The following is a 26,385-nucleotide window of genomic DNA, read 5'->3' on the forward strand; positions in this document are numbered from 1 at the left end:
TTAAAGACCCAAAATGGCTTTCCCTTCCCACCCCTCCAGAGGTATGTATCAGTTTCACTCCCTGAGTCTCTGGCTCAGTGTTGAGGCCCTCAGCCCAGTTTCTCTAGGGCACTGTGGAGTATCTTCAGGTCGTCTCTCATCTGGCCTAGGGCATGCTGGATCTTACTGGACTGGTCCAGAACCTCCAAGCTGCAGGTGAATGGGTTGTACCGGACAGAGATGGGCCGTTTGATGGACGACGAGTACCGCCTGCAGGTAGAACAATAAGGTTTTAAAACATTGGGTCCATATTTGCGAATAAGCAACCATGTCATTTTAAACCGTTCTCTGGCACCAAATGCGTATCAGCCAATTCAAATCTGCGATTTACTTGCATGTGACAGAAGTCAATGAGTGTCGAATTTGGTCAACAAAAAAAGAGTAGCTTATTTGCTACTGAGGTTTATTTGATCAAATAGAAGAAGTTCCCGTAACGCATAAATTGAGATAAGTAGGACTCGTGACATCCCGGTAACTTTTAGAAAAAACACTTTATATTGGAGTTGTTTCGAGATAGCTATACATATTCATGACATGAAGCTAGTAGCATAGCATCTCTCTCCATTGAATACAGGCGGTTGACGTCAACAATTCTCATCAAATATTCAAATAAAGATTACAATAATGAGATGTATCCACCAAACCACAAAAAGGATAGGAGGGAGCTAGACAGCCTGCCATGCTGCTTTCTGGACAAGTTTGGATGGGTCTCAATGCATTGCATTCGTAACACTTCCGCATTTGCGGTAAAAGGTGACAGAGCTAGAGCGGTGTTTGTCTGACAATGAGACATCCCAAAAATCGTCTTCTAAGGGGTTAAATAAAATGTTTTTGATACTTCAAGGGGTCTTCAGATTCAAAATCAAATAGCAAAATGACCTTAAAACAATTCCATATACAGTTGAAGTCGGAAGTTTACATACACCTTAGCCAAGTACATTTAAACTCAGTTTTTCACAATTCCTGACATTTAATCCTAATAAAAATTCCCTGTCTTAGGTCAGTTAGGATCACCACTTTATTTTAAGAATGTGAAATGTCAGAACAATAGTAGAGATAATGATTTATTTCAGCTTTTATTTCTTTCATCACATTCCCAGTGGGTCAGAAGTTTACATACACTCAGTTAGTATTTGGTAAAATTTCCTTTAAATTGTTTAACTTGGGTCAAATGTTTCGGGTAGCCTTACACAAGCTTCCCACAATAAGTTGGGTGAATTTTGGCCCATTCTGCCTGCAGAGCTGGTGTAACTGAGTCAGGTTTGTAGGCCTCCTTGCTTGCACCACACTTTTTTCAGTTCTGCCCACACATTTTCTATAGGATTGAGGTCAGGGCTTTTGTGATGGCCACTCCAATACCTTGACTTTGTTGTCCTTAAGCCATTTTGCCACAACTTGGGAAGTATTCTTGGTGTCATTGTTCATTTGGAAGACCCATTTGCAACCAAGCTTTAACTCCCCTGACTGATGTCTTGAGATGTTGCTTCAATATATCACATAATTTTCCTCCTCATGATGCCATCTATTTTGTGAAGTGCACCAGTCCCTCCTGCAGCAAAGCACCCCACAACATGATGCTGCCACTCCCGTGCTTTACGGTTGGGACAGTGTTCTCCGGCTTGCAAGCCTCCCTTTTTCCTCCAAACATAACACTGGTCATTATGGCCAAACAGTTCTATTTTTGTTTCATCAGACCAGAGGTAATTTCTCCAAAAAGTACGATCTTTGTCCCCATGTGCAGTTGCAAACCGTAGTCTGGCTTTTTTATAGCGGTTTTGGAGCAGTGACTTCTTCCTTGCTGAGCGGCCTTTCAGGTTATGTCGATATAGGACTCGTTTTACTGTGGATATATGATATTTTTGTACCTTGTTCCTCCAGCATCTTCACAGGATCCTTTGCTGTTGTTCTGGGATTGATTTGCACTTTTCGCACCAAAGTACGTTCATCTCTAGGAGACAGAACGCGTCTCCTTCCTGAGCGGTATGATGGCTGCGTGGTCCCATGGTGTTTATATTTGCGTACTATTGTTTGTACAGATGAATGTGCACCTTTAGGCGTTTGGAAATTGCCTCCAAGGATGAACCAGACTTGTGGGGGTCGACAACTTTTTTTCTGAGGTCTTGGCTAATTTTTTTTATTTTCCAAATGATGTCAAGCAGAGGCACTGAGTTTGAAGGTAGGTCTTGAATTACATCCACAGGTACACTCCAATTGACTCAAATGATGTCAATTAGCCTATCAGAAGCTTCTAAAGCCATAAATCATTTTCTGGGATTTCCCAAGCTGTTTTGAGGCACAGTCAACTAGTGTATGTAACTTCTGACCCACTGGAATTGTGATACAGTGAATTATAAGTGAAATAATCTGTCTGTAAAAAATTACTTGTGTCATGCACAAAGTAGATGTCCTAACCGACTTGCCAAAACTATAGTTTGTTAACAAGAAATTTGTGGAGTGGTTGAAAAAAGAGTTTTAATGACTCCAACATAAGTGCATGTAAATCAAAAAGAAAAGAGGACCAAGGCACTCTTCATATAATTAATTAAATGGCCTATTAGTATGGCATGATCAATAGAAACAAGTTTTAAAAATCCGACGCGTTTCGGCTGCATGGCCTTCGTCAGGGAGTACAAAAAAATTATACAATGTCCTCTTTTGAACAGCTTTTCCAATTAGCCCTAATTAGAAAATTGATTGCAACACCTAGTAAGCATACTATACACATTAAAAAGTGAAAGACTGTAGCTATGTTATCATAAAAATACATTCCAAGCTCGAAGTATCAGGACACTTAGAAAGGTAGTTCTAACCTTAAATATGACTGGGAGAAGTGTAAGAATAAGAAAATATTCCATAGTACACTAGAACACAGCAAAACATGAACAACAAGTCTAACATAGCTGAGTGCAATTGAGCAAAATGTCCACTAGATAACAGCAAATGACTTATCACAACCCTACAGGAAGGGTGAGAAATCCATATCTTCATTTAAACCAGGGTATTTAGTGGCCTGTAGTTTGTAAATCCAAAAACGTTCCCCTTTGGTTTAACTGTTTAAGACGGTCCCCTTTTCTAATAGAGGCCGGAATATGATCAATACCCATAGCTTGTAGAGAGGCAGGGTTGCCATGGTGTAAGGACTTGTAGTGCCTTGCCATGGGGTAGTCTTCATTGCCTACCCGTATGGCGTACTTGTGTTCCGCTAAGCGGTCTTGAAGGCGTCTCTTTGTCCGTCCAATGTAGAACACCTTGCACTGTGGACATTCCAATCTATAGATGACATGAGTGGTTTTGCAGTTAATGAAATGCTTGACGTAATACTCCATTTTGGAAGCTGTGTCAACAAAATACTTCTTCTGTGCAATATTTCAGCAATGGTTACATTTAAAAGAGCCCTTGGGTTTGTGGTCAAGCTAAGTTTTTTGAGAGTCACCCGGAAGATAACTGTGGACTAATTTGTCATTTAGGGTAGGACATCTCTTAAAGCTTATGACTGGTGGCTCAGGAAAGACTTGGCGTAATAGCGTATCACTTTGGATGATTCCCCAATCTGCTTCAGTGCTGTATTTTGTAACAAAATACACTCTCTCTGATGTATCACGAGGCACTCACCTTCGCAACAAGTTCTCTCTGTCAAGTAATCCAGCCCTTATACCTGCATCTTTCAGGACCTGAACGCTGTAGCCCCGATTCAAGAAGCGATTCTCCAATTCAGCAGATTTGACACTGRAGTCTGTTTCCTGATCGCAAATTCTGCGGACTCTTTGGAATTGGCCATATGGAATYTTCTCTTTTAGCTTTTTGGGGTGAAAGCTGTCTGCCCTCAGAATGGTATTCCCATAAAGGCATTTTAATTAATTATATGAAGAGTGCCTTGGTCCTCTTTTCTTTTTGATGACCAATTTACCCCTTTTACCAAAGAGCACCTTCTGTGTAACATAATTTACTATTGTGTACCTTAGTAGCGCTTCCCTTCCTCCTCTTTCTACTAGATAAGTGTATGTAAACTTCCGACTTCAACTGTAGCCTAGTAGTACATCCTCCCCCGACTTAGACAGGGCTTAAACTCTTATTGGTTAAATTTAAATGTTCGCAAGTATGGACTCCGAGTGTCTCCTCACGTCATCTCATCTCTCTCATAATGATGTGTTAGCTAACACACCTGACTCCAATAACCAACTAACCATGATCTTCAGATCAGAATGCAATTTGTTGACTCAGCTGTTTGTGCTTGGGATGGGGTAAAAGTGTGACACCAGTCCGGCCCCGAGGACTGAAGTTGCCCATCCCTGCTCTATGTCCATCCATACTCTGCTCATTCAGATTACCTTAAAATATTACAAAACGTAATATACTAATTACGAGTAACTCCTAAACAGCTGTCTTCAATCTGATTTGCTTCTGTGTCCTCACTCAGATCCCCTGAGGTTCCCACTGGCTCCTCTCCAAAAAACCCTGCAGCACCGCGTCCAGGAGCGGCAAGATCAACTCAAACCCAAGGTATACGCCACATGCCACATGTTACACATTTCCTGTGACGTACTGAAGTGCTCACATATAGACATACACCACTTGTATGCATTGATGTACCTCATCTTAATCTTGGCATCCTCAAAGCTATCTGAGACAAAGTAGACAGGTTGGAAAGTCTGGTCCTGGTAAGGCTGGATTGCTGTCTCCTCTGGGTTGAATGGCTTGTACTCAGGTTCGTTAGAGAGAGCATACTGAAAGATGGAGATAAGTGATTAGTTATCGTTTTAGACTCGTTTTAGACGTTTTAGACTAAATGATTAGCGGCATGTTATATGAAAACAGAGATAATAAATTAGGAATTAGTCCTCTCTATCAGTACAATTCTACAGAGTACCAATGTCAAATACTACTCACAATGAATTCTCCATATGAGGACAGGAGGCCGGCACCGTATGCTTACACAGTCCAAACTCCACCGTGAACCAGTACAACTGTGGGAGGAATGAAAACAAGTGATGAGGAAATGATAAGGCTCCATTTCACACATTAGTCAAATTATCAGATTGGTCAGTATTTTATATTTCCACTAGATGGCAGCAAAGGTCCATTATTTGCAGTCCAACACCCAACCTTAATGCAGTATCTAATGTTTTACGTCTGATTGGTAACTGCTTATTTTGAAATTAAAGCTCAAAGGTCAGCTCTTACAGTTGAGAGTCTCTCAATATCCTCGTCTGATACTCCCAGTGAGGCTAGGCCAATTTCCTGCAAGTGACAAACAATTGTAAGTGTTGCGCACTGATAGGACAATTAATGTATTATTATAATTGATATATTATTACTCCTAAGCATCATATGAACCATATTATAAGTTTAAATGTTTTTACCTGGGAAAACTGGGCAAATTCTTTGTCTGCAAGCATAGGAATATGGCCGAGTAACTCGTGACAGCAATCTCTGAGAGAAGGAAGCGCAAAAGCAGTGACTACATGACGCACGTGAATATGTCCATTGATTAGACTGATTATCATGATACACATGAATCATACATATGTTATTTATGATCAGTTTAGTAAACTTGTTTTTATGACACACAATATTTCGAGTGATTCTACAATGTCAATAACACCAATTGACGTACGGCTCCGGGGAGTGCATGGCGGATGTACTGGGTACTGGGTACACTGGAACACTCTGAAGGCCAGGCTAGCTAGGAAGTCTCTGGTGGAGAGTAGCCCTGCCACCGGACGCAGCTGGAAGCCTGTCTTCTCTGGACAAATAAGAACACATAGCAAGGTACCACTGTCAGACACATATTCACCAGTGGCATGGATGCTGATGTTCATACATGGTGTTTCTGCAATACGAGAACAATCCCTAATGTTGTTATTACTGTTGTAAGCAATCTACATGAAAATTAAGAGGCACAATCAATCCATAAAGGTGCGCACTGCGCACAGTCATCGACCAGAATTGGTCATTCAATGGAAAGTCGTGGGCATGCAGGATTTGCCTCTGTCGGTGTTTATTCTATTCCTTGAAGCTGGGCATAGTGCTGCTATTGCTCTGTCCCTCAGGCAGAGATAGACTGCTGGGCCTCACCTTTGAGGAAGGCAGAGACCTCCCGGAGCTGGGGGATATTGTCCTCCGTAGCCACACTCCCTCTCCAGCTGCTGCAGCCCACCCAGGAACTGTCTGCATGCCAGGTCAGGGTAGATGGTCCTCAGGGTCCGGTACACCCATAGGCGGAAATCCCAGGGGGGACGGGGGGGACACGACCCCCCCATCCTGGGAAAAATATGATTTGTCCCCCCCAATATATCACTGTAAACATAACTATGTAATTTCAATAATATTAATAATACGCAATGAAAGCACTTGTGCTGATTATAGACACTTAATAGCGCGTTTTTAAGTTTCACAAGATTGTGACCCCCCCGCCCTTTGCCTCACAATGGTTTGATCCACTGCCAGTTCTTTAGCTGGCAAGGTAATAGAGGGTTCGTATCTACTGTCCGAAAGGCACTCAATGTACGTAACTGACGTGAGGTAATCCAGTCAATCGCGCCTTAGCAATGTATATATTTTTTTAATGTTGCAGGGTTCACACACTAGCTGAATTTGCAGAGCTAGCGCGCAAACTAAATTTCAAAACGTTGCAGCATGTGTTGTGTAAATGTGTGTGTGCAGCTAGACCGGCCAGCCAGCCAGGTAGAAAAATGTCAGAAAAAAGTAAAAAGACGGACATCAGAGTATTTTTCAGTACACCAAAACGCAAAGTAAGAACTCTAGTAGCCTAATATCTCAAAGACCAGTTGATAAAATGTTCATAAGAAAGAAGTGAAATGCTAATGGAAATGTTTCACAATGATGTCATTAGGCAGAGCAGGCAACAGATGGCACACAGACAGCAGAGCTGGGGACAGATATGCAGGGACAGACTGGCAGAGACAGGGAGTCTCAGGTAAGTTTGTTGAGTCTTTGTTTGGCAACATTATGAAAGGTTCTCAATTTTTTTGATTTGTAAAATAGGGACATCATTGGAAAATGCCATGGATACCCCCACTCTCAACTTAAACTGGTGACTGAACCAAGATTTGTTTAAGGCAATGGTATTGCTGTTGTGATTAATTGTGTAGTTTTGGGTACCGGTAGTTAGGAGTACAGCAAACACCTTATTTCTTTTCTAGGAGACAGACTGTGAGTCAGTGAGGGTGGTGAAAGGGAAAGAGCCAAGGAGAGAGACTTCAGAGGACAGTGTCACAGCCACGGCAGGACCAGGTGTCACCCTTGTTGCCAGCAGCACCAGTATAGGGGACAGTGGCACAGCATCGTCCAGTTACCTCAGTGATGACACAAAACCATATCAGCCACACCCACAATTTATAGAACCGCAAACTCTTGCAAACAGAGTGTTGACGTTTCAAGAGAGAGGAACACTGCACTGATAAGGAACACTGCTATAACTATTATTATTAGTAGTATTATAATGATTTAAACAAGTTGGGACAACCCTTCAGTTAACTACTGTACCTAACAATTATCCAGTAGTAGTGATTATGGTCCCTCAATATACATTTAACATATTACAACATAGTCTATGTGTTACAGCACTACTTTTGGTGTCCCCCTCAGGAATTGCTCCTGAGAAAATTTCATGTAATTGTCCCCTCCAAGGTTGATATCAGATTTTCGCCCCTGGGTACACCTCCCTCCTGTTAAATCACAGCAGCAGCAGAGTCATTAGAACACTGTCATTCCAACTCAACTGTAGATTATTATCATTATGAAAGAAGTCTAGTATTATGGTATGATGTCCATCTCCAGTATACTATACATCAGCTGTTATTCTCACCATGTGGCCACCTCCTCTGGTGTGTACTCCACTCTGGGTAATGGTTCCCCCTTGTGGAACAGGGATGGATGCATCAATACGTCAGTCATTCCTTTACGAATGTATTTCTACAATGCCATGCCTTTGGTCCAATGATGCAGTGCTGGCACCGAAGAGCGACTGACTACATGGGAAAAAGAGAATAACTTTTTTGAAATATGAAAATGATGGGATCAATTTACTGTTTGTAATTCGCTGCAAGTTCAGCGATGAAGCACCTTCTTTTTCTGTATTCTGGATCACTGAATCCCTGTACAAGGAATCATAACATTTAGTTAGCCATGACATTTTTAGTTTGTTATCCTTTTTGATAGTTGAGTATTATTGCTAACAATTCAATGAATTATACAAGTATTGTATCAATGCCATATAAATGGTAGCCTAGCAATATTGCTAAGGTAAACACTAACTGGATGATCCTGGTCCATATCTGGGTCATATTTCGTTATCAACAGGTTGCATTTATCCAGATCTCTGATATTTCTGGGGAACCAGGGAACTGAAACAGGAAAATATGGCAGAGCATAATTATTTCACACAATTTAAATGATTAGTTATTGTAAGTCTGAATGCATGGTAAAGACATACATATCATATTTAAGCATTTACATGTATATTTTATCAAATTGATTCGATGCGGTAGACCTGATTTATTGAAGCTCCATCTGCAACTCATATCTAATGATGAACATGCTTTCCTTACCTCAAAGACTTTGCCAGTTTTAAAGAACCCTGCATTCTTCTCATGGCTGAGTGCGAAAAGAATGTTCAGTGTCACGGTTCCTTCCTTTTCCTCAAACAAAGTGTCACCGCCCCGCGATGGGCCAGGGGAAGAGGAACCGCTGGCGCGCTCTTTCCGGGCATCTTCGATCAGACTTCGCTTTCTGCCGACGAACGGAATGTTTTGCACAACACTCTCCGTCTTCATTGAACTTCTGGCGATTTGTCGTAGACTGTCTTAAAAATAATATTGCAGAGTTGTATTGATTTGTTTGATCGAATAGTCTATATAGACCTATTCCCGGATACTAAGACTCTCCGAGGCACAGCTGTGTCTGAAGCTGTGCTATCAGCAGGGAGACAGGTTTATATCCCAGTGCCAGACAATTCTTTATGGAAATGAGTTACGCAAATGCACACGTCTGAGTTTTAGGTGTTATGCGTCATAACAGCCAATCCCCTTTTAATGGAATAAAAAATAGTTGATGAAAGCACGTATAGGCCTAATATATTGCGAAATAAAACGTTTTGTAGCCTACAAAATAAGATTATGAATACTGAGTTTTACTTACATTTATCCCAGGCTATATATTTGTATTTCCGTTGATTTGTAACAGGTGCAACAGGTCATTGTGCAAACATTTCTTTTCCCCTGACTTGGGATGCTCTCCAAGGTGCTGAAACGCACTTTGGCAGACTAACACAAAATATGTTCTCACAACCAATTACAGCCTAATAATAATAAAACATATATAATCATAACAATAATTATTTTGAGAATTGATCTGAAATAACACATTTTAGCATACATTTATTTGTCAAGTTAATAATAACACATGTTCATGCATATTATACAAATGTGATAGTAAAGAATGAAAAAACAGTCGATCATTTGGATTCATCAGAATTCAGGATATAATCAAACACATTCTCTAATAACATGCTGGACATAAACATTGTATTTCGTTATTGTGTTATATAGGCCTAGCTATTTATAACATAATGCAAGGATTTATTTTTGCCATTTGCGATTTAACCAATATAGATAGAATACTCAAGTGCGAATTAAATCGTCGTCAAAGCCTGAGCTAATAGTTCTGGAACAGCACTATTCCAATGTAATCCTTCTCAGCTGGTTACAGAAAATGACATCGGTTAACTATCAATACTGTAGTGGCGGTGTTGGATTTCTAGAACATACTGAAAAAGGTATGATAAAAGAATACTTATTTTAAAGTTAATATTTGTTTTATGTAACTTCATATTTACAATGACTGACAAATTTTCCGATGTGCCATTTTCATTGGCTAGTAGTATGTCTGTGTGATTCATTGAGAGAGTGCTACTCTAATATTGACTACTAAAATTAAAATGTTCTACTTAAAATGACTAGCGTCTGGGTTGCAGTAGGTATTTATGAATAATTTATTTAAAGATGAAGCAGAATGCAGTAGATGTTATAATGGACAAGCACACAGATTATAAGTAGAAAGAGTAAAATGGAAATCTACAAGATTGATGAAATACATTGAGATTCTATCATTGCGCACATCAGTATTGAAGGTGGTCTCCTTACTCCATCTTCCGCAGGGCATTGCACAAGATCCCAATTTCCCCTAAAATAAAAGCAACATGATCAAATTAGGTAGTTCATGTGTAGAAGATTAAGAAACATTCAATTCCAGTAGGATTTGGACATTCATACAGATATTGTCTTTAATTCAATGAAACTATGTTTTCAATTTGTAAAAGGCAAGACAAAAATATATCCTAGTGTGGTCTTCTGTAGCTCAGTTGGTAGAGCATGGTGCTTGCAATGCCAGAGTACTGGGTTTGATTCCCAGGACCACCCGTATGTAAAATGTATGACTGTAAGCCGCTTGGATAAAAGTGTATGCTAAATTGCATATATTACATACAGTGTATATAATTTACAATTGGTAGAAAATCTCATTTGAATAGTAATAGTTCTAATAGTACTTGATGTTGGTATTTGCATAAGGGGTTATTGAGAAGTTTTATGAGGACTCTATAGAAATGTCACACACCACTGATGTTGTCAGCCAGGTTTCTCAGCTGCTGGGTGTTATCCAAGACTTCAATGCTTTGGGTGTACGCATTGTAGCGCACTGAGAAAGGCCTGGGGATGGTGGCGGCAAATTTCCTGTATAAAAAGTCATAACATAGGACTTTCAATTGAAAATGTGAACGTATATATTATGATATAAAGATCCAGAGAGTTCCGAAGCAAATACAGTGAATGAATGTGACATAATAAACGTTTAATTATGTACAGATGTTAAATATTACCTGACTCTCTCTTTAGCGTCGTCAAAGCTCTCTGCAACAAAGTAAATGGGCTGGAACTCAGTGATTGGGTACTTCTGGAGGCTGGTCTTTGCAGGGTCAAATGGTTGAATCTTGGGCTTGTCTGTCAAACAGTACTGTAAAACAATTCAAAACAGTCAAATGTTATTGCAGAGTTTGACAATCCCCACTTAWGGGAGATGTACCACTGTCATGAATCAATCTACAATGAGCAGAATCCAGGTTACAGGTCACGGACCACAAGCAGTGTGCAATTCCTCAATGATATTCTGTGCCCCGTGAGCCTCGGTAGCAGTAAACAGGAAGTGTAGTGTGAATGGCGTCCTGCTGTGATATGTCTCAGCTAACTGCTCATCCTCTGATGACAACGTCTTATGTAACTGGTGACTTAAGATATGAATTCTGTCTCTGCCCCCTACTTCTCCAGTGAACCACTAACCCACTCCTCACCAGTTTCCCCCAGTGACACATTTAGCCTGAGCCCTGTGTGGACCACTAACAAACTGATTGACAGCTGAATTAGTGGAAACCAAGATTGGTATCAGGGCAGGTCTGACGGTTTTGACTAGTAGAAGTTACTTTTCYTAGCAGGTTAGGAGAACTTACCTGGCAGGTTTGGAAAATTAGGTTAAGATTAGGGTTAGCTAAAATGCTAAAACTGTTCCCGACGTGACTCGAACATATCTAGCTACAACCAGGTCTGCCCTGAGAACAGTCTTTGTTTCCACTAATGCGATGCTGCTGACTGACAGCCCACTGGGCTAAATCATAGGGATTTGTCTATATTAGAACTGCAGGAAGGAGGCCTGCGCACGTGGGCATTAAACAGGTCATGAAAGACACCCTCGTAAAAATAGCCACATGGCTAAATGAATTGTTCTGTTGTGAAGATGCCCAACATGTGACCACTGTGGCTGCTTCTAGCATCTATTTCTCATTGTAAGTCGCTTTGGAAGCTGTAAATGTAATGTAAATACCTGCAGCTCTCCAAATGATGAGAGAAGCCCAGCTCCATAGGCCTTGATCTCAGAGCCCTGCTTGCACAGGCCAAACTCCACTGTGAACCAATAGACCTGTGGACAGACAGACACAAGGGCTCGTCACATATTCAAAATGGTTTTGTATTCCTCTGGTATCAGGAGTCGGCTGTAGTTGATGTTGTGAGACGTCTGAGATACTTACAGTAGCAAGCCTCTCAATGTACTCGTCGGGGGCACCCAGGGAAGCCAGACCGATTTCCTGTTCAGAACAGCGTCAAATAAATCATGTTATTGTCTATTTGCATCAGGATATTGTGCTGTAACACAGATGAAAGCGTTCTACAGGAGCAAAACCAATATTAGAGAAAGACTGGCACATTCAGTACAGTTGCATGGCATTCTTCTCAATCCTCCTCAACATTATGACTAGCATGACTGTTTTTGAAGCTGATCTTTAAAATGGTGCCCTTTTTCACACCAACAATGGATAGTTCTCTTAAGTTATGATACCAGCAGTGGTTAAAGAACGTTCATGTCCTCTTGTGTTCTTTACCTGTGAGAATTGGGCAAAGGTGGGGTCAGCAAACAGAGGAACATGACCCAGGAGTTCATGGCAGATATCCCTGTGGAGAGATGTAAGTCAATGACTGTAGAACATATTCAACTATGTACAACTGGTCCCAAGGTGGGATGGGACACCTATATAAAGGCATGGACACACCGGTGGCATTTGCCGGCCGAAAGTACTTAACAGGGGTGCCGGCTGTAATTTGCAAACCGAGTACAAACCGATTCTACATGTAGAAAATGACGGAAATCGGACGGTCCCTAAAACATACAATGGCGAACGAGCGAGTCATTGATGTTTTTTCTCCTTAAAATGATGAGGGTGACACTCACGGCTCAGGTGTGTACATGGGCTTGGATTGGTGACGGATGTACTGTGTAGAGTGGAAGACTCGGAAGGCCAGACCAGCCAGGAAATCCCGAGAGGAGAGCAGGCCAGCCACTGGGCGCAGCCGAAAACCTGTGCACGCTAAAACAGAGAYGAGAGGAGGGGAGGGTACCATGTCAGTGTATGTGGGACGCTGATAGAAGCAGAGGACTTAGGCACGATCTGTTGTCTTACACTGCAGGTAGCGTGAGATGTCCTCCAGCTGGGGGATGTTGTCCTGCCTGTAGCCGCAGTACTGCTCCAGCAGGGGGAACACACGGTTGTGCTCGCGGCAGGCGTGCGTGGGGTACAGAGTCTTCAGCTCATTGAACACTGTGCTCCATGTGGCCTTCTCCTCCGCTGTGTACTCCACCTTGGGAATGACCTGGCCACTGAAACAGAGAGACACACTGTTGTTAACACACACTTGTGTATAATATGTTCTTCTGTACACAGACACACAGTCCCTATTTTTTGAGGGAGGACTAGGAGGATAGATGGGTGGGGGGGATCAGTTAGTGGATTCACTTCATTATTCTGCCACGGTCCCACTGCTATGTAAATGTGAGCTTCCTGTGAGGGCGTTTTCATTGGGGCTGGCGCTCTTTGTAGTTCCTGGGAATAATGAAGTCTCAATTATGCGAACAAAGCTAGAGGCTTCAAATCCACCACTGTCCCCTCTGTAATGTGTCCCCTTTTGTTTGTGGTAATTTTCAATAAAAGGCAAAGCGGGGAATGAAATGAGGCTGGAGGAGAAATGAGGCTCTGCTGTTGTGTAAAAGAGAGGGACCCAAGAGAAAAATTATTCTAGTCTGGATTGATAGTTACTGTCTGTAGTTGTAGGCAATGTCGGCAAACTCCTTCCTCCTGGTTCTGTACACTGGGTCTGTGAAGCCCTGGAGTGAAAGACCGAAGTAATCAATGTTAGATCTTATTTATGGTCACTGCCTGGCCCTGTATATAATGTGTAAATCCTCAGCTAGGACTACTTGGACTTTGACAGCATCATACTCTCCCACTCTGCTGAGAGCCCTGGCTGGAAACACATATTCAAATGAGGCCTTTGTAGAATGTATGCTGCGGATGAGGAATACATTTCATTTTAAAGGCGGTGGCAAAAGGGAACAATTATCTATAATTATAGGGGCTCAATTCAAGCAATGACATCAATTTGGGGACCTAGAGAGTTTCCATTAGAATAGATAGCAGAGTGGGGACTGTCATCACGATTTTAATCTTTCATAAAACACACGTGTGGGTGCACATGTATACACACACGCACCTACGCATGTACACACACCCACATAAATCAAATTCAATTGTAATCGTCACATGCTTCGTATAACAACAGGTGTGGACTAACAGTGAAATGTTAACTTACTGGCCCTTCCCAACAATGCAGACACGCATACAATACAAAGCAGACACCCAGTACACAGTGTGTAGGATGTAAACAGACAGTAATGATTGGTCGATCCTTACAGGGTGATCAGAATCCAGCTCAGATCCGTAGCTCAGAATCTGGTTGGCAAAGCGATCCAAGTCCTGGATGTCATTGGGGAACCATGGAACTGTAGGACAGGGGAAGCTCCTCATTACCCAGTTCAGGTGAATGTGACAAATAGATATATACACATGGCCAAAACAGACCAGAGTAAAACCAGTCGAAACAGTGGTGCATAACTTCTTGAGATGTAGAAAACTACAATTTAGTCATATTTACAATTGTCTGTAGTATATCTGCCTTGTGTTCAATGTCCAATTCCAAAATGTAAATTGATTGAAACAAGTGAAGCCCAAATGAATATTGATGTGGATGGCTTTGTGGGGGTTTTGCCTGCAGGGTGCGTTTGTATTGGGATAGAACACTATCCAGTAACCATGTTGACAGTGAACAGAGCAGCCGAGGAGGTCACCCATTGGCTCATTTATGACAGTTAGAAGTACTGGACATCAACCATTAATCTAAATCGAGGCCGTGTGGTCCAGCCTGAGGCTAGTGGAACAATGGGACCTCACCAGACTCCTCTCAAAACAGCCTGTCTCCATCTCAGACCATAAATATCTCTAATATCCTCCAATGACACATTAACCTGTCGCCCTGTCCAGTAGACCATAGGGCTAGACAGAGGGGGCTGAGGACAAGGGCGACTGGCTTGGTGGTGGCCCTGTCTATCTCCGCCTGTCTGTCTGTCCGAGATGAGCGATGACCCTGTTAGGGTTTCCCTCCTCTGGGTCTGTGATAGAGGCAGTCTGTTCTGTGACATCAGTGACACTGGGCTCCTCTGTTTGCAGCCAGGCCAGTTGGTACCCAGTAACTAAACTAATGTCATTGTGGAAACAACTAATAAAGGAGGCTGGATGTGAGGGACAGGCCATCCGTCTCCGCGGCGACGCTCATCACATCATTAGACAGTCTGGCTGGTGGCCTGCTAATGCGCCACCCAGAGTTCAGATCATGTGACACACACACAAACATGCTTTGTCTACTTCCCCCTTCTCCCTCCTAGACACAAATATATCATCATATAATTATTGTTAAGTACACTTAAAATAATGATTTAGTAGTCATGATTTTAATCAGTCATGGTTTTTAATACTTTCAGTCATGGTTTGTAATATGTTATATGCATATCTAGATTGATTATTCATTGATAATATATGTCTATATACACACACTCATACACATCAGGATTAGGGTGAATTCCATTTKAACTCTAGTCAATTCAAAAAGTAATTCTGTATTCCAATTCCAAATTTTCCTTATTAAAAAGTGTTGACGAGGATTGGAATTAACCCCAACCCTGATACACACACCTGTGTCCTTCTGTTTGTTGCGTGAGAGCTCGTGCACGTGGCCACTGATCTCGGTGCGCAGGCCATCGATGACCTCGTCAAGGGACTTGGAGTAGCTGGTGTCCACGCTGATGAAGAACTCAAACTCCTGGTTGTTCAGTCGCGACGGGCGAGACTCGATGTGCATCAGGTTGATGCCCTTCTCCTGTTGAGTCAGAGACAGAGGAGAAGCCATGTAGCTCTGTAAATCCTGTGTGACAGCTAAGTGGTTCAATCCTGCTATTAGATCTTGTACATCATTTTGTTTTTGTGTTTTTGTATCTTTAACTTTAAAAGCATTATTGTGTTATTGAAATATTATTGACAATAAAAGGTTACGTTTTTGAAAAACTACTTTAAAAACCTGTGATTCAACTCATGACGATCCAGCACTGGAAATACTGTATGTGGACTTAGCATACCGCAAGAGGGCGCCAAGTGCACATCCAAACAGTGGTCATTTGACAGGCTTTGTGGAGTCAACCATGCCCTTAGGACAGGACAGCACAGCACCAAACAATCACCCAGCTAATGCACTGTGGGCTGGGTGTTATAGAACCGACTAGAGRCAGGACGTGGGCTGTGGTAGCATTGAAAGGGCTTGCACAACAACATGCAGCATTTTTATCAATGCCATCACATCTTTGAAATCATTCTGTCAACTTTTTGCATTTTATAAAATTGCCACTTAATACCAGAGAATATTTTCCAGATTATGTTCATTTTGGATGGGATTCGATGTGTGCATATACATATCTATGCATTTCAATATCAACTGTACATCTCAATATCAATTGTAGTTTTTGGCCCATCCGGAGAAACATGCAAATCTATATTGGTTAATTATTTTAAACATTTGGTTTGGTTTTATAGCTGTGGAGAGGGAGTAGAACAATCTCTTACTGCCATAGGCCCGGTAGAGAGGCGGGGCCAGGCGGCACACAGTCCCATTCCCCCTCACTCTTCTCTCTCTTCCTCTCTCGTCCCCCCTCTCTCTCTCCTTCTCCATCTGGATCCCATTCTCCAGACTGGGGCTCTTTGGAGACCATATGGATCTGCTGTTGTTTCAACATCCAACAGCTTTTAGTTACAAAACAACGCTCCACACCCCTCCCCCCATGGCTGGCCAAGCATTTCTCTGCATACTTTACATCTGATGTCCGTTATTGTCCCTTGTGGTGTCAGTGAGTTTGTTTGCCCTGTTTGTTAGGTCTCTGTCTGTGTGTTTTAGTTTAGGCAGATAGTTTAGTGTTTCCTTTGTTGTTGACAGGAGATCAGTACTGCAGTGTTATTCTAATATTCATCTTTATTTTATTTTTTTATTTTTAAAATAAATGTTTAAAACATACAATATACTTGCAGTAAAACGCTCAAACACTACATCACATTAGTTATCTAACAGACTCCCATCCAGAGCACACAGAAGCAACCAGGGTCAACGCCCTGCTCAAGGGCACGTTGACAGATCTCCCACAAGGTCAAAAACGGGGACCTGAACCAGCGACCCAACAGCTACCGGCCCAAGCTCCCAACTGCCAGCCCTCCAAGGCCCCTCAACCATCCGAGACCCCCCACAGCCCCCCCCCCTCAAAATAGATAAATAAATAACGAAAATCTTTCCCACCCCCAAGAACCCCCTAATATTAATTTTACAGGGAGCCTGACCAGGCTTATCTAGGGCAATATATGCCCCCCCAGTTTATATGGTCCCAGGGCCTATATGGGCCGTTTGGATAGATTTGTGTACTTCCTAGGGATGTCCCTATGCTCCTGGTGACTTTTGAAGTGGAATGAATGTCTACCACAAGGCCTTGTGTGAGTGACATTAACCCTACCCGTGCCCTGGCTGCGCTAAGGCCTTGGTCCGGTCATGACAAGCTCACTGATGCTAGGAATTGACTCCTCACATGGCATCCAACCCACATCACATGGYCTGGAGTTTCAGAGGGATAAACAGGGAGTTACTGAGATGTAGCTGGGGACTAGAACTGCATAGGAGGACTTCTTGACTCCAAATTAATACTGTAAATGTACATGGGTATAAATGATGCTGATTATGCAGCTGGTGATATGGATATACGGAGCCAATGTAAACGTTTCCTTTGTATTCAGTCCTTCCTACTTGAGCTGTCATTTTCAGTTTCTCACATTCAAATTATGATGGTTTCTACTTGGATGCCTTCGATGTTTCACTCCACATACATGAATAAAGCCATATGGGAACATTGTATTCCTAAACCATCCATATGATCCTGTCCTCCCACTGATGACTGAGAGGTGCCCTACGGGGGGGGGTGGCAACTGATGTTGCTGAGTACAGTGGAGTCTGGTCAGTKCTGGGGAGAGGGAGGGCTGTGTTGATGGTTTTCAGGGTAACATGGCCTGTTTTTATAGAAAAGGAGGGTGTGGATGCTGGGAAGTGATTGGACTAAAACTGGGTCTGATGGTGGGGAGGTTTGGGGTTTTACAGGGATATGGGGGTGGAGTAGGGGGTGGATCTGGGGAATGAGAGCTCATAGGTCCAGAGGAGCTTCTCATGTTTACAACTGCATTTGGAGTACAGCACGTGGAAATACTTATTGATCTCCACAAACACTCATTAAGATTTCTTGTTTTACTTTGTGTTTTACTCCATTTTTTATCTGTAGTGGAGAGTGGGGTAAGTTGAGCCATTATTTACATTCAGCATCACTACATCAAGAGAAATATAGTATTCTTTCTAACAAAGATATCTACATATTTCAGGATAGTGTATCCCTGGAAATAATCAGAATTCATAACAGTTTTGAAAACATAGCTTGCCCCCCATAAAAGCGGTCTCTTGGCACAACTTACCCCAGGTAAATTGAGAATAGGGACAGGMTGGGTTGAGAATAGGGACAGGGTGGGTTGAGAATAGGGACAGGGTCATTTGAGAATAGGGACAGGGTAAGTTGAGTGACAGTGTCCTGTGACAATGGATGATGGGGGTGGAAGGTCAAAGTTGAATTCATGGAATGGGGATGTGGTATATTGTATATTTAACTGTATGCCTACATTCAGATATAGATCTCTCTGTTCCATATCACTAACCCTTCCATTTCTTGACCAGTTGTCTGGGACAGGGATGTTGTTTCCATGTACCAATTTGTGGGCAAGTTCTTTTGAGGCGACTAAGCCCATGAAACTGGTCTGCAAGCTCAGCCTCCATGTCATCAGATAAGACCTCGCGCTCCTCTGCTACTCTGTCATAGCCTCTCTCTCACAAAGGTACACGTTAGTTTTCTTTTTTGTCAATGTACCTCTTCAGTGTAATTCAGTCTATTTTTTTCATCCATTACTGCTGATCGAATGGACTTCTTCCCCTCTCTCACTCCCTTGGCTGCTCTCTCAAGAACCTCAGGGGGGGCTAGACCCCTGCTTGTTTTACATTTGTATACACGGGACATGATGATGTCTGCTCTGTAACAAGACAAATGCTATATCTTGAGTTCATATGCATGACACATTGCAGGCATAATATGCATAAAACTGACCAAAATGAATCATTTGTATGGAGTATGGTAGCCATTGGCTCTACTTACCCCATGTCCATTTTCTCAACTTACTTCAAGGCAAACATTTTGACTATATTAGCCAACATAGCTACAAGGAAGAACTTTCAAGCTAGGTTTAGGACCTCATTTTGAAGCTTATAGAGACCCCAACTGATGTATAAAACCATCTACTTTTGTTAAGATACAAGCATCATGAAACGTAGTAACACACTAAATGAATTACTTGAGTTCTGTTTTTTGGACCTAACTTACCACTTTTTCCATGTGGTTTCTTCCTTCACAGACTCCATGAAATGATGACCTCTTCCTAAGTATTTGGTCAGATGATTAATTTTGTGTATGGTTTCTTAGAAACAAGGGGTGGCTCAACTAACCCTTTGACTCAACGTACCCCACTCTCCCCTACAAGTGAGGCACAAGACAATCCAATTCTGTTTCGACTACTAGGACATCAAACTTCGATAGCACTTCATCGTCGAAGGTTAAACAATGAATGTGCTGCCCAACAGCCCTGACTGCGTGCTATGAAGTATATAGTCACTTAAGTCAACACAGAATAAAAAAAGGATGCACCTTGATACAGGGTCAACTGTTGCTGGTGGCACAACACAACATGATTAAGTGAATGGAGTAGCCATAACTGGTGACCATATTGGGGTCTGATGGGTGTCTCCAGTCTGTTTGACTATTTCAAAAACAGAAACCTCGGCCTGCGTTGTGGATCAAAGAGCGGCCTGGAAAGATTGTGTACACAGCTGCTCCCGTAGATATCTAAGATAAAMATGTCATCACACTAACAGTTACCATAGAGCCGTAGATCTACACAGTCGGGCTTACATCCCCTCAACTCTAAATTKAGTCACCTACATTAACAACGTTGGCTACTAATACATTGGGCAACCAGCACATTGGACAAAGACGTCAGATCAACAGCCACATTTGGGTTAATATTTGATTTGAGTTGTCAACAAACTCAAAATATTTCAAATAAACCAAACCTTGAACCCTGGTTGAAAGGTCTTGGGTTAAAATGACACAAAAATGTTCAACATGTACGTGTTATGACAGCTATCCATAATGATGTAATGGTATTATTTTGATTCTGAAATAACGAAGAAACAATGTTGAGTGACACTACTTTTTGCCCAGAGGTAGAGGGAACATACTGCACCAACCTAAACCCTAGGATGATGATACATCATGTAAAAACTTTGGGGTAGGCCTCCAACTCCTTCACACCCTGCTGGAAACTCTCCACTAACATTTGGCTAGTTAAATGTTAATGTAAATTCTGCCCCAGAGAAATGTCCAGTATTCACATGCATTTACTGGTAGTATCCAATGGTGGAGCATTGTTTTCCATTACCTTGGCCTCTGTTGCAGGAGCCTGCATGGAGATTGAACAAGCTGGTCTATTTGTATGAGAGAGCCTGTTCCAATTCGACACAGAGCTGTACACATTAAAACACAGCAGGCCCTACGGTACGATTTACTCCTACTGGGGGGTACTATGCACTGTATTCAGCCAGACACAGGTCCTTCACTGAGGCAGGTACCAGGATGCAGGAGGATGGTTAGTAACCTCTAACATCTGGAGCTAATTGGAAACATGCTGTCTTATGAAACGCATTTGGTTTGGTTGCGTACCTTGTAAATTCTTACATGGAGGAAGAGAAGGGAAGAGAGAGAAGGTCTGGCTAACTCAGTGTGAAGCCCTGGCTGTCTCTTTAAATTGGTCCCTCGGACTGACAAATGGCAGCTAGTAAACTTCTGATCTTCTAGAGTCAATCTGCTTTTTATGGGCGTGATCGTTACCTCCCTAAAGTTGCTAGCGATAAATGGTCCTGTGTAGCTCATTGGTAGAGATGGTGCTTGCAACGTCAGGGTTGTGGGTTCGATTCCCACAGGGGACCAATATGAAAAAATGTATGCCCTCGCTACTGTAAGATGCTCTGGATAAGAGTGTCTGCTAAATGACTCAAATGTAAATGTCAAAATAACTGTCCTCCTGAAGGAGTTACTAAGCAGTTTTCCTGGTCCAGAACACAGCTGTGGAGTTGACTCTGAAGATACTGTACATCATTTGGATTAGTCTTTTTCCATCTGTTTTATTCATATTTGGTACGCATGGTATGAAATGGATAAAAACACGTAATCGTTTACTTTGTTTGCTTATACTGTTCAATAGCCTCATACCCACCTCTCTCTTTCTCACCTACAGAAACTATTTAAGTTTCTAGCTTTTAAAGTGACATTTTTTTTAAAGTAGCTATTTAATCTTTTACATATTTAATCTTTTACATATTTCAGCTATTTCAGCTTTCACAGCTATTTCAGCTAATACTGCTTTCAACTTTCACAGCTAGTTCAGGAATTACTGCTTTCAGCTGTCACAGCTATTTCAGCTATTATTTCTTTCAGCTTCTACAGCTTTTCAGGTTTTTGGCACTCCTAACAGGCTGACTGACTTCTTATTTGTCCTTGACCAATGACTCATTGGACAAACACATCAGAGCATTTCAGAATAAAGATTGAACATTACTTTGCATGTGTGTGACTACAATACATTACTGCACATTTAAGATTGTTTGTTTGCACTGTGTACATATTCATATTCACGGTAATGTTGAGTGGTTTACTTCAAACAGTCTGAGGGCTTTGGCCAGCGCCCCAACCTCCTCCTTCAGGGAGAAGAAGCAGGACAGCACCCCCGCCTTGGCACTGGTCTCTTCCTCCAGGTACATGGAGCCTCTCCTCTGCAACAAGACAAGATTCACAGCAATTTGGCCTATGACCCCCATGGCTGGACCTTACCACTGCACACATTCCAGGGGGCGTTGAATGTGGTGGGATGTGGATTACATTCTCATCTACATAGCTATGTACAGTGGATATATCACTGGCCTGGGGGGGGTTATGAATCTGAGTGGAGTGATTGACATGGCTATGCTCTCCAAAAGTGAACCTTCTGTAGCGTGGTGACCCTTGGCATTACCTCAACTACACGGCTATTTCTCTTCCTTTATGCCCTCTCACTCTTTCGCTCTCTGATTAGCCGAACCGCAAACACGTCGCCCACTCCCTAATGACTGAGCCTCCACAATCTGACCCACAAACCTGATAGATCAAACAGTTGAACAGATATGCATTATATCAATAGGATTGTGTTAATTTATTCCATTGCATTTACTCCAAAGTATCACTCACAATGAAAAATCATGTTTGGTGCATGTGTTTGTGTGTGGGCTGTGGTTATAGAACCCAGGTTATTTTGCATATTCTAAAGGACTTACCTCTCAAAGCTTTCACACCTTTAACCTTTCCTCTCTGACCTTTGTAGTAATGACCCCTGAAACCATCTCATCAAAATCTCTACTCAGCACAAATACCTCGACATCCCCAATTCCTTGAACTTCGCTGTTTATTGGGATTCTATCCCTTTAGAATTTCTACAGTCCATTATTGTGATGAATTAACAAACACTAAACGTTTTATCATTACRTCTCAAGCAAAAGCTGATGTTAAACTGTGCACCCCTTTTCTAGATCAGATTAAAAAGTTTTTAAAAACKTATTTATTACCGCAACCTGCATGMATTCATAGTCACTGACCTTTAACATTATTCACAATTACCATATGTTTACAACAGTCTAGTCTGTGTTGCCATTCTGCTGACTAGAATATTCCAGTCACAGTGGACAACATACAGCTGGACAATGAACAACGTTCTAATAGCCGTTTCACGAAATGACACTGACTTTTTACAATAGCACGTTTTACACGTCTGTCCAATGCCAAGTATGCCTGTTCCCTTCCCTGTCTCGTGACATGGAATTTACTGCACAATTAGAATGATATGGCTGTATTAAATAAATAGAATCATAAAACCATCAATTATCACTATCTAGTATTATAAGCCAATAAGTTTATAAATGTATATTACTCATTTAACATTATAACATAAATTGTCATCACGATTATATTATTAGTGATAAACAACTTAATAAATGTATATTATTCATTAAACATTTAATATTATTGTTCACACTAGATTGTATGTTTAAAATGGCTTACCTCTTTGCCATTGTCAGGTGTGGGATAGTCCCCGTTAATTTTTTTGTATGCTGCGTCCATCCTCCAGTCTTCTCGTTGCGCAGGTATGAAACCACTGATGTGTGTGCTTTGGTCGAACTTGTTTGAGCAACAAGTTAAACTTCAGCCGTTCATGTTGGCCCACGTGACACCACCCCCGTTATGGTTTGTATCCCTGTCACGCAAGGAACAGAGGCCTATGGAGCCATTAAGTTATGAAACTGCTTTATTGGCACATCTGGTTCTTTGCTATATTGGCACATCTGGTTCTTATTGTCTAGTGCTGGGGTAGAGGTGGCTGGGTAAATGTTCAGAATCAACGTTTCATAACCATCACTACCTGCCAAGCCTCCACCCACTCAGTAGTACTTCCCTGTGATGTAACAGATAAATATGACTTAGTTATAATGCTGAAGAGGATGGTCGATGCACGCCTATACTGTGATGCATGCTCATAATGAGCCATTAGACCACTATAATGACCCGAAAATCAATAAAGTCGTARAGCTGCTACTCATATAAGGCTATGTTWTGACAGTAAGCGACGCAACTTGTATCGATCAAAAGTTCATTGCGTTTATTTTTTGTAGGTATTTTGTGTTATGAATGTTTCGGGGTCGGTTTTGCTTGGCCCCTCTTATCTGCATCCAGTGATGTGATGGTGCTCCAAAAAGCCACAAGGTGGCGCCGAACAACAGGTTAAAACAGGTTGTAGCTGATCAATTCAGCGCCACTTCAGCGGCCTGACTACGTGACGTCCCTCTAAAAACAAACGGAGAGTTGTAAATTACTTTTCAAAATAAAAACAATATGATCCTGAGTGTCTTATAGGACTAAGCCGTATAGGAATACTGTATTTTTTTTGTGTCACGTGCTAGGGCAACATACCTGTCAACTGGTGAATAAGCAGTAAGTATTTTACATTTCACATTACTCTAATTTAAACGTTAAACAGCTATTTAAATAAATTGTCATACAACTCCATCCTTTCTGCTGGTGTTCAACAAACACAGTAGGGCAATAGMCCTAGACATGTAGGCCTATCAATAATATACCATAGGCCTACCTTCTTTGTTGCAGAGAATTCTATCTACCTCTCCTTGTTAAAATAGACCACCAACAAGCATTTGATAGCATAGGCCTACTCTGCACAATTCAACAATGTGGTATTAACAATGAGAACACACCCAACCCACTCATGGTCATTATGGATAGTGACATGATGATAAATGCATGCAAGGAGAGGGTCTGACCTCTACTTGAACTCTGTATAAGAGCATTCATTTCTTCAGACTGCACATATGTCATCTCACTGTATATCAGTGACTACACACTTGTCTCATTACATGCCAATGACTGCTGTTGGATTCCATTGCATAGCTGCACAGATAGTCAARGCTGTAATAACGGTGTCATTAAACCTCATTAATGTGCCTGTCCGCTTCCTCAATGTGTTCTTCACACTGTACATCAYATCGGGGACTCACTGCGTCATTAACGGTGATGGAGACAATTGCTCGTTCTTCATGTGAAGTGGCCGAGTGTGTGCGGACAACGGCCTGTTCCATAGAGCCTCAGTCCTCTTCTCTCTGTCTCACACAGAGCATCTGTTCTCACTAAGTACTCCTTGGGCCAAATGTGTTCTGGGACATTCAGTCAGTTGTGTGCTTCATGTGAAAAATAGTGAGGAATGAACATTTAGCCTGTCTCAGGACCCATTCCCGGAATGTTACCCACATCTATTCTATCTGTTGTGAGTTTCTTAGACCTTTTGTGAGTCATTATCTGCCCTATCATTATGCAACACAGACCTAGGATTTAATGATGTTGTTGTGGTGTTTTTCTGAATAACTGCAGACTGCAGAGTCTGTGTGATTGTAGAGACTAGACTAGGAAGCTGGGTTGGGAGAAGACAGATGACTGGGGGAATTATAGAGCTGTGAGGCTTAATTGTGTCTTCATGAGAGAATGAGAGTTGTTGTTGATTTATGGCCTGATTGACGGCGGTCCTGTGAATCGGGTCCACATGTGCACTGTCTCCCAGCCCCAGTCCAGTGTCCACAGGGGTGCTGAAGAATCTACTCTGGGTTTCCACTGGCATTGTGCAAAACTCTTTTTGAACTGAGTGAGAGAGAGAGAGAGAGAGAGAGATTGGAAGGGGGAGGGAGGGGAAAAGAGGGGGGGATAAAGAATTAAACTTTGAGGCTTTCAGCAGGGCTGTTGTAAAGAGAGTGAAAGGGGAATGGGGGCCATGCGGCCAGCCACATGGGCTGTTCTCACTCAGATAATGGAGGTCTTTCTGTGGCACTTAACCCCCTCGCCGCACGCTGGGAACGGGCAGCCGAGCGCCCACCGCTTCTCAACAGACACGCTCAGACACGCTCACCCGCTGCATAATTGAATTTTACACCCAGGAAAGTCACCCCCGGCCACCTCCCTGCTACACGTGGCTCGCAGCAACTCTCCAGGATCACGCACATCTCACCCAGGCCAGCACAGAGAGGACGCAAGCCCAATGTAGGTAGGCCCATTGGGAAAGACGGTGGATAGAGAGGTATAATTACTCCATGTGATGGGAGACCGTGGTCTACTTACTGTAGAATCTTGGTTGAAGTGTTTGGTGGACTTAAGCATTTTTTTCTGGACACCATTCAGTTGTCTCTCTGACTTCATACAATATCTGATTCTGAAATATCAGTGTCAGTTTAGGGTAGTGCATTTTTTTATATTTAGGAACTCCCATGATACCATTGAAAGTTGGTAAAGGGAGGGAGGAAGAGAGGCAGATAAAAATCTCAAATAGTGGAGATTATATTTAGACTGAAAGAGGAAGTCTGTGTGTCACCAGTCCAAATAGAACTGCCCACAAATAGAACTGACCTAACTGATGAGATACATTTAGCCTTAGGGTCTGTTTCCACAACATAAAAGGGTACTGGGGAGAGGGGTTTGGTTATGTCTCTAACCTGGCAGTTGGTGACCCAAGAGTGTGTGTGCGGGTGGGGGTGTGTGTTTGTGTGTGTGTGTATGGGGGGTGTTAACGATGAGGTAAAG

The 26,385-nt window shown here is 42.2% G+C and overlaps 1 protein-coding gene, 1 long non-coding RNA gene and 1 pseudogene across 2 annotated transcripts; 1 reads left to right on the plus strand and 2 right to left on the minus strand.

Moving 5' to 3' along the window:
• On the minus strand, positions 1-6,707 carry LOC111951388 (tyrosine 3-monooxygenase-like; annotated as a pseudogene).
• On the plus strand, positions 6,499-7,292 carry LOC139022953 (uncharacterized). The gene is made up of 4 exons (XR_011474034.1): positions 6,499-6,543; positions 6,703-6,791; positions 6,893-6,976; positions 7,203-7,292. It is a non-coding gene; the product is annotated as an uncharacterized lncRNA (long non-coding RNA).
• A 1,757-nt stretch (positions 7,293-9,049) lies between these two features.
• On the minus strand, positions 9,050-23,624 carry LOC111951387 (phenylalanine-4-hydroxylase). Its single transcript, XM_023969440.2, has 13 exons — positions 23,314-23,624; positions 21,879-21,995; positions 15,686-15,869; positions 14,351-14,439; positions 13,697-13,764; positions 13,064-13,260; positions 12,835-12,970; positions 12,488-12,557; positions 12,137-12,193; positions 11,932-12,027; positions 10,937-11,070; positions 10,675-10,790; positions 9,050-10,242 (listed from the first exon to the last, which is right to left on the minus strand). Exons 1-13 carry the CDS (start codon positions 23,371-23,373, stop codon positions 10,199-10,201), a joined length of 1,368 nt encoding a protein of 455 aa, XP_023825208.1. The 5' UTR covers positions 23,374-23,624; the 3' UTR covers positions 9,050-10,198.
• Between the last annotated feature and the right edge of the window lie 2,761 nt (positions 23,625-26,385).

This window comes from Salvelinus sp. IW2-2015, linkage group LG24 (genome assembly GCF_002910315.2).
Source record: "Salvelinus sp. IW2-2015 linkage group LG24, ASM291031v2, whole genome shotgun sequence".
NCBI lineage: Eukaryota > Metazoa > Chordata > Actinopteri > Salmoniformes > Salmonidae > Salvelinus > Salvelinus sp. IW2-2015.

Excerpts from the sequence above, each read along its gene's own strand:
- LOC111951387 (XM_023969440.2), bottom strand. The coding sequence starts at position 23,373 with ATGGACGCAGCATACAAAAAAATTAACGGGGACTATCCCACACCTGAC. Across the intron at positions 13,261-13,696 it reads ATTGCCTACAACTACAGACA|TGGCCAGGTCATTCCCAAGG; the intron begins GTAACTATCAAT and ends TCTCTGTTTCAG. Across the intron at positions 11,071-11,931 it reads CATCATTTGGAGAGCTGCAG|TACTGTTTGACAGACAAGCC; the intron begins GTATTTACATTA and ends ATTGTTTTACAG.